This window comes from Alexandromys fortis, unplaced genomic scaffold (genome assembly GCF_014885135.2).
Source record: "Alexandromys fortis isolate MF-2015 unplaced genomic scaffold, M_Fortis_MF-2015_v1.1 scaffold_64, whole genome shotgun sequence".
Lineage (NCBI taxonomy): Eukaryota > Metazoa > Chordata > Mammalia > Rodentia > Cricetidae > Alexandromys > Alexandromys fortis.
In genome coordinates, this window is record NW_026067976.1 from 7,402,279 (window position 1) to 7,411,397 (window position 9,119).

A 9,119-nucleotide genomic window follows, 5' to 3' on the forward strand; every position below is an offset into this window, starting at 1 on the left:
GGTTCTCTGGTGATGTAATAAGTGCCGTAACAGAACTCTGTGCAGAGTGCAGTGAGGCACAGTTGAGGTGCAAATAAGTTTCTTGGCACATTATGTAACATTGTTCCAGTCAATGCTACAGACTACAAAAATAATTCTGAAGATGTGTGTAGGAAGAGAGAAAATATGTGAAAAACAGTCAGGTCTCTCAGAAAAGATTTCAGTAAAAATATATAGTCTTTAGAGTTGGGGTAATTCATCATCTCAGGAAGATATGTAGGTTGGTGTGTTATTTTTTTTTCTGCATAAACTTGGTACGGAGCGTCTTGGTTTTAAATGCAGAGGTACTCAGATGACAGTGTGCTTATAAATACAGGTAATCAAGGTCAGCATCTCTTAAAATTAGTTGGGTATGAGTTCAGGCCATTGATTTATTTGTCTCAAATTTTGTAACACGCCTGTCATATGCGAAGCACCGTACTAAATGATGAGCAACGTAGAAGTCAAGATTTGCTGCTGTTGACCTGGTTACTTAATCATAAAACCCTTGAGAAAAAGGTCACTGGTTTCTTTTCTTTTGACACATTGCGGGGCAATATATTCCTAGACAGGTAGAAATAAGCCGTGTTTTATACTGAGGTGTCTTCAGAGTAAAAAAAAAAAGGTTATATATCTGTCTTTTTAATTTTAAATGGTTTATGTTTGTTAATTGTCATGTTTTTTATGCCTTTGCGAGTCAAACGGATAGGCATGTCTAGATCGTTAACTACAGTAGGTAACCCCATCTCACCTATTGGTTCTAACAGTAGAGGATGCTAAAGAAAATTTAAAACATGAAGAGTAGGCCATGCCAGACATCGCTAAACTGGGGGCAGAATTGTCTGTGTGATCTTTCATTGGTCCAGCAGTGGCAGCTGCTGTGTGGCTGATGTTACCTCCAAGTTGAGTATCAATACAAATAATGCAGTAGGTTGGGTATACCCCAGAATGTCCGGAGTCGGGTGCTTTGTGGGGCTGTCTGGCATTCCTTTTCTCCATATGAAACCTTTATGAGAAATTATGCCAGGAGCAACTAGAGAAATTTTCCTCAAACTTGTTTGTAAATCCCAAGGCCAGAATAGGCTGTTGCACAGCTGACTGGTGAGAGACAGGAAGGCTGGCACAGGCCACTCCCCTTCTCTTTCGGTCCTCAAATGTGCTATCACAAATGTGCCGCCATTCCTGGTGGTGATGTCAGGCAATGCTCAGGCCTCTGTTGCCAACCAATGTGAGGAAAAATGAATGGAAAGGAAAGCTTTGGTTCTATCTAGAAGAAATTATAGAGGGGAGCAGAAACACACCAGAGAGCCCAGCAGCCCCCTGCGCTGCACCCTCCACACGGGCTTCTGCATAGAAGGCAACGAACTGTGCATTCGGGATAGACATCGCTTGGTTGTCTGAAACTCTTCAGTTATGTATGATAATTAGGTGTTTTAAATTGCATAATATATGTGGACCTGTCTGAAAATGTATTATTTTCTTATGAGAGAAAAGGATATGTATTTCATTCCATTTTTAAATTTATGTAACCTAGTAGGCAGATAAACCCGTCTTACCCAGAGTGTCTTATGAATTAAAGGTTAAACACAATTAATATGTCTAGCAAACTACAATAGTCTGGTATCGCCAGGAATTTCTGCTTTTCTTTTTCTTCGTTTGAACAATAAAAATCATTCTCCACTTATTACATTGAAGTGGGTTGGATATATGAAAAAGAATATCCTTAATCAGATAGAGTTCAGCAGTTGTGAATGTATCCTATTTCATGTTTTTCTGCGTCTTAGGTCTTTTCATGAAAGCAAGAGATCGTAGAGATTATATATTTGTATGATGTGTGTAAAATAGAAGTTATTGCCTGTAATGTATATATGTACAAAATGTGTAATTTAGCATAGTTAATGCATGCTCTTAAATTTTAAGCTTTATTACAATTTTAATTTAAAAAATTAAAATATGATAGTTGTAATTTGATGCATTTAGATTTTATACTTCTAATATGACTGGCGATTTTAACATCGTGTTTCTCTCTTTTTTTTTTCCTTCCCTCCATCCCACCCTTCTCCTCTCAACAGTCCTGGTACCTGGGCTAGCTTGGTTCCTTTCCAGGTGTCAAATAGGACACCCATCTTACCGGCAAATGTCCAAAATTATGGTTTGAACATAATTGGAGAACCTTTCCTTCAAGCGGAGACAAGCAACTGAGGGGAAGGAAACGCAACAATAGTCTAAGAAAATTAGGGGAAAAAAACACTCAAAGCAAAGGAAAAGAAGAAGACTGGAAGAAAGGGAGGAAGGAGCGGAGCTGAGGAAGAAGATGTGAGGAAGCATGACAGCACTTACAATCACTAGTTCCCTTAAGGTTGACGCTCTACCGACACGAAGGGTCGATGATATCTCACGATGCTAAACTGCAGCCCCCCGCAACGTAGCCTTTGTTCATGAAGTCCGCTGGGAAATAGATGTTCTGTCTCTATGACAATATATTTTAACTGACTTTCTAGATGCCTTAATATTTGCATGATAAGCTAGTTTTCTTGGTTAGTATTCTTGTTGTTTACGCATGGAGTCACTATTCCTGGTTATCCCACCAAGGCTAGGAGGCGGCATCAGAGGTGCTGGGGACAGAGCCATGAGCCAGCCATTTTATAAGCACTCTGATTTCTAAAAGTTAAAAATATATATATATATATATATATATATAAAATCTCTGTAGCCTTTAGTTATCCGTACAGATTTATTAAATTTTGGCCCTTAACCCAGCCTTTTCCAGTGTGTAACCCAGTTTGAAATCTTAAAAAAGGATAAAAAAAATGAAAAATAAGAAAAAAAAAACGGTTTGAACTCAAAGGCTCTATGGAAGAAATGCCTCTGTGTGGGTAAAGTGTTACCTCTGCATGCAACAGTAAAAATTAATATAATATTTTCCCCACAAAAGAAACACTTAACAGAGGCAAGTGCAATTTATAAATTTATATCTAAAGGGGAATTGTGATTATAAGTCCTTCAGCCCTTGGACTCTAAATTGAGGGGATTAAAAAGAATTTAAAATAATTTTGAGCGAATTTATTTTCCCCTCAGTTTTTGAGGGCATTTTAAAAAAAAAAAAAGGCATTAAATCAAGACAAATCATGTGCTTGAATGGAAAAAAAAAATGAATGAAAACACAGCACTTAGGTTGGCTTAGCTGCAGCCTCCTCAGAGGTCGAATTATTTATTTAAAATTACTGGTTGCATCAAGAACCCATAGGGTGTACAAACGGTTCTATAAAATCTGCATCGTAGAGACAAAGAGGCAGGTAAATCCATGTCACCAGGGTAAAGCTCCCAGCGTCCAGGCTGGGAACGAACGCCAGGGCATAGGGGAGGGAAACACGCTCTTCAGAGAAGTGCCATCGGGGTGCTGGCAACGTGCATGGTGCTTTCAGACATTAGCCTTGTTCAACCCATCTCTCATATTGACAGATCCATAGTGTGCATGGGCAGACACATGTTGCCTCTATGTCTCTTGAAATTTTAATTAAAAGTACTCTTTCCAGTAATCCTAATTTGCACGAAGATATAATGTCCACATTACGTGCCTTGCCTTGAAATTTAAAAAAAAAACAAAAGACAAAAAAAAACCACAAAAGTGACATCACTACACTTGTTTTGCTGCATTTATTATCGTTTTAAATCTTTACCATTTTTATGATGAAATATTTTGTACTCCAGACGAAGAACAATGTGTGACATCATGGATTTTTTAGACAGTTACACCTTTATCTCACGTTTATAAAAGCATATCATGGCTGTGTATAGTTGCCGCTTCAAAGTTGTAATCGACCAGCAATATTTTCAGTATTTTGGTGTTTTTTCTATTAACCTTTCATGTTTTTCATCTTCCAATTAATATTTGGGGGGAGGGGTTTCAAATTTATACGAATTATGCAATACCAAGTTTTGCCTATGTAGGTAGTGCTTTTAGCTGTATTGGTTATTATAGGTAAGTACACAGATTTGAGAAGAAATAATGTACGCTTTTTTTGTTTGTTTGTTTATTTGTTTGTTTGTTTTAATTGACCAAAGTGGGTACTGCTATTTTTGCAGTGTGATGAGGTCCTTTTGTGTACTGAGAGATGGAAAGGGGATTTTTTTTAATATACATATATATATATATTCTGGGGGGGTGGGTGGGAGGATTTTTAACACTTTACAGTGTGGCTGTGAAGCAGGACACCCTGAGATGGGCCTGGGCTGCAAAGCAACTGTTCTGCCTACTGTGACAAACTTCAGCTTACACAGGTCCCCCCCCCCCACCGCGTTCCCACCTGGGGTGCAAGCTGAACTCATTTCTGATTTTCAAGCTAAGAAAATGGGAAGAAAAAGCAAGCACAGTGAAGCCTCCTAGGGGCAGACGTCGAACTGCCCTGTCTTGTTTTAGTTGTGGTGGATAGTTTTTCCTGAAAGTTCCGAATCCACAGTGGAAAGTGAGCCTGTCTCATATTTGGCAGAGACGTTTCTTGAAGTGCCCACGTAGCAGATGTTGGCTGTTTCACACCTCTGAGTTTAACACGGGAATAAGCTTCCTTCTACCAAACACACTCGCCCATCTGGAGGGAGGGCTCCCCCATCCTTCCCTGCCCCGTGTCATTTTATCAATGGTAGGAGATGATGAATGTTCCTGTGACTTAGGACTTCGAGCGGATGGCAGTGCACTTGGGAGTTTGTTCTCTGACATCCGGAAGGTTGGCTAGAGAGAGGGTGACTCTTATTGAATGTATTTGGACTGATAGATTAAAATCAAAGTTCAGTTTTTAAAGAACAAAAACAAGTAAACCCTTTTCTTTTACCTGCTCTTATAAACTGAAAACTGGAGCAGAGAGAAATATAGACTTTTAAGCAACTAATTTTCCTGTGGATGAATTAAACCTGTTTGATAACAATGGGAGGGGCTTCTTTTTAAGGGATGGTACTTCAAATAGATATGTATTTGAGTTAGTTTCCCCTGAGGGCTGGAGGTGAATGAAGGCCAATTGTATTTTGTCTTCCCCAACCTGGTCCTATTGAGTGTATCCATTACTCCAAGAAAGATCTTTCAGAATTAGTGACATACACAGTAGATTGTCGTGAGGCTCTCCTGCCCCCAGCCCCCATGCCATGGCCTAATAAACTGTCAACTGTACGCATAGCAGATCATTTACTAGCGAGTACTGTAAAACGGTGCTCATAGGCCTGAGCACTGTCTCTGACTAGTCCATTCGGTTTGATGTCGAAATGCTGGATAGCACAGTGGGCCAAGGAAGCCCCACTGCTTCTGTGATACTTGCTCTGCAGATAGCAAATCCTCCCAGCCAAGCTCTTTATGTGTTTCTGACCTATTTGGTGGAGAACGCAACCTTACAGGACACAGTATTCTTTCCAGGCAGACTCCTCTTCCCGTGGCCAGTGATTGAACAATTCTTGCTAAACGACATGGCACACTGTGGCATCCCTGCCTGCCTCTTGGGTACAGAGGCCTAGAGCAAGTGTTCCTTCTTTTCCTAAATAATTTTTCTTCTTTTTCCTTTTGAGATAAACTTATTAAAAAGCACTACTATAGATAATCTCAAGTCCACTTTTAGCCTCCTATTTTTTTTTTTTTTTTTTTTTAGAAAAAACCCAGGAAGTATATTCTGACGAAGGGCCCCATTTTTGCAGGTCTTGCACGCCCCTTCCTTACCCAGACTGCAGAGCTTCAGGATGGTGAAGGTCACCCAAGGGCATCTGTAGGGGGTGGTGTCTCCAGCCTTTGTCCTTCGCTTTGCAGCCCACCACTCACAGTGCCTCTGAAGTGTGTTTCCCCAGAGTGACGTGAGCAGTCAAGGCTTGCCTAAGGAAAAAAACCTGAGAGGCAGTGAAGGAGACTGTACATAAAGACATGGCAAAACCTTAATTATAGCAATATAGTTATCGGGTAATGTTCGGGTGGGCAGCTCCACTAACAAGGACGTGACTGAATCTGTGACGCTGTGAGCGGCGAGAAGAGCGAGGTCTTCGTAACGAACCGCCTACCTTGTAGACAGTAATTTGTACACTGTATAGTTTTGTTAAGAATTTTTTTTTAAATTAAAATTCCCATGTTTGTAAAGCTAACTTTTTAACAATTATAATGGAACTGTGTGTTGTTTCCATTTTTAAAGTAAGCAAGAATATTCCTTGTTTAGAGACTGGACTTGAGTTAAAACTCTCCAGGCTCTTAAGTTATGTATTAAAAAAAAAAATCTGTCCATGTTAGGAAATGTTTCACAGATTCCTGTGCTTGAAAAGCATAGGACACTAATCCTTTTAAAAGAAAAGTGTAAATGGAGAAAAGTTATATTTTATGAAGGTTATTTTGTTGTATTTAGTATTGGAAAAGTTGGTTTTCAGAGCATTTCAGAATGTCGGAAGCACCGCGCTCCTTTGTTAGTATATAAGGCCTTTAGCAAACTTTTTTTTGTGTGATTATTCCATGATGGTATTTAAGGTTAAGTTTCACAGAGCATTCAGGATAGGCAGAAACAAAAAAAAAAAAAAAGCAAAAAAACAAAAACAAAAAAAAAACCCTAGTGCTATGTCTCACATAATGTGTCCTCAGGGAGCAGAATCTTGGATTTGTCACTTGTAGCTTCGTAAGGACTCAACGGAAGAGATTGCGCGGGAACATCTCAGCCGCAAAGCAGGGCATGCTCTCTACCTAGATGCAGATTCTGTGACTGTGTGAAACAATGAAGGCTGCAGAAAGTTACCCAATCAGCGGACAGTATTCACTCTCCATGTAACAAGCCGACAGTCTTGCCGGCAGATAGGCCCCACGCATGACACTCAGTATAGTTTACATGCTCCTGCCAAGGTCTTCGGTTAACATTAACCAGCTGCATGCTTCCTGGACTTTAAAGAATTGGAGTTTCTATATTTAAAAAAAAATTGTTTTTTAATGTGCAGGCTCTTCAAGTTCAATAGTAAAAACTCAAAATTGAATGTTTTTACATGCTGAAGGAGCTGGAAGCCGCCTTCTTCATATTTTGCACTTTCTGGTAGTTGCCCTGTTGTTTTTTTTTTTCTAATTCCTTAAAATTGTGTGGGTGGAGTGGATCCCTGCACTGGGGGAATAACATGGACCACTGATTTTGCCCTTTGACCCTGCACAATGACCTTTGCATCAGCCAAACTCATTGCCATGACAACTCTGTACTGTGTGGTGCCACAGATCTGTTGGTCACATTGTTAATAGTAAAGGGGACAAGTTGGAGACGGTCAATTTTTACATTTTTTTGTTGCAATTTTTCTTCAATGGTTGTAAGTAGTTTTTTTTTTTAAAAAAAAAAAGATAAAAGGGTTCAGTAGTTAATACTCTTTAGAAATATCTGTGTGTTGCAATTCAAATGTATGTTGAGATTGTGAAAAGCGCTTCAGTGGCACTAGCCTACGGGGACCCTAGATTAAGCCTTTGATAACGTTTATTGCATGATACAGTACCAGTAACAAAAGGTGGCCTAAATACATGACCAGCAGTGGAAGCTAGTGACACTAAAGCCAGTCTTGTATTACTGTATTTTTGACAGAATGGTTTTGAAAAGTGTGCTACAGGGACTGATGTGGCAAATATATCTCTTTATGCAGAAGGAAGTCTTTTTTTCTTTAAAGAAAAAAAAAAGAAGTATGGCTTATTATGCATTCTTCATCGAGGGCATTGAAGTTGCATGGACTGATCAAAGTTGATGCAAAATGAGAAAGAAACAAAAAAAAAAACAAAAAAAAAAAACAAAAAACAAAAAAACCAGCAAAATGTTTACCAAAAACTCAAACAAGTGAGCAGTGCCTGTTCAATTTCACAGTCTCTGTTGAGTTCAGTTGTAAATATGTTTCAAATGACATTTTCTTGGGAAAAAAAAAATCTCTACAACATTGTGGAATGTGAGGGGCAACTGTTTCCCAGGCACAGGCTTCTCGGAGCTGCTTTAGAGCGTGTCTTCATCAGGCTGTTAACTTGTGCTTCTATCACAGAGAGCTTTGAGTATCCTGGGAAGAGGTGCCCCCCCCCCCCCCCCGATGTTTCTCTGAGAACAACTTTCGTAGGACTGTGTGTTTCTTTAGATACATTTAGTACAACTGTAGGCGACAGTAGTCAGTTATTGCTTGCTAGCTACACACCAGGGTTGATCCACTTTAAAACTTTTGGCATTGTGTCCTCGCGGGCCATAAATACAGAACCTTGTGTTTTAATTCGATTTTTGAATAAAAAAGGAAGGCACATGCACAATCTCCATGTAACAAACCTTTCGCAGTGGGATGTATTATATGACAGTTACTTAATTTCTGGAGTTCAGGCCTCTGGGATGGGCCTCGGAGTGGGCCAGAATGTTAGTGAAGGTTTTATTGTGCCCAGTTGGAGGATAACGTTCTTTGTGTACTTTTTGTGGGTCGCAAATGAACTCAATTGCCACAAGTTTTAAACTGGTGTAAATCAAGCTTGACTTAATGTGATTGTTACTGTTATATCCAGCCTATACTGCTAGCAGCTGCTCATACTGCAGTCAATTACTGGAAGCGGATATATTTCCTATGCAAAAACTGTTTAAACAATAAAGTGAGCTATGCTACAGACTCTGGCCTCGTGTTTTATTTTTCTCAATGTCTTGATGCTCTTTCCGCCTCACTCTTGGGTGAGTGGGATCTTGGAAATTGATACTGACCTTAAAATTCGGGCATTGGCCGACACCGGTTTAATTTCCCAGCAGCTGGGAGGGTTAATATTTCAGTTCAATACTGAACCGTTTATCTGTATAGTCCCCCCAACAAGGTCTTTTAACAATGACAATAAAAATAATAGCGCAGGTACAGAGTTTCAGCCCGAGAACAGCCTTCGAGCCGTGAGTTGAAGAAAGTGTGCACCACAGAGACCAGACTGTGGTCTCGTGGACATAAAACCACAAGGACACACATGCCCTGAAAAGGGAAGGGAAACCCTAGCCCCTCCCTATGGCTGTGGGTTTAGCGGTTATATGAATACTGTAGAATTTTGTTCTGCAAATATCTGAGAAGGGGCAACATCTTAGGTTTCAAAGAGCAAGCAGAACGTCAGTAGGGCTGATGCTCTTTTT

At 39.8% G+C, this 9,119-nt stretch overlaps 1 protein-coding gene across 5 annotated transcripts in view; it reads left to right on the plus strand.

Annotated features, from left to right (window-relative positions):
* Nucleotides 1-8,622, plus strand: part of Nfib (nuclear factor I B) — a 216,068-nt gene extending 207,446 nt beyond the window's left edge. For all 5 annotated transcript variants that reach the window (XM_050157456.1, XM_050157457.1, XM_050157458.1 and 2 more), the window contains one exon: nt 2,091-8,622. In XM_050157456.1, the coding sequence (XP_050013413.1) occupies nt 2,091-2,220 (130 nt within the window). In that variant the 3' untranslated portion in view covers nt 2,221-8,622. The remainder of the gene's footprint in view (nt 1-2,090) is intronic.
* Nucleotides 8,623-9,119: the final 497 nt, after the last annotated feature.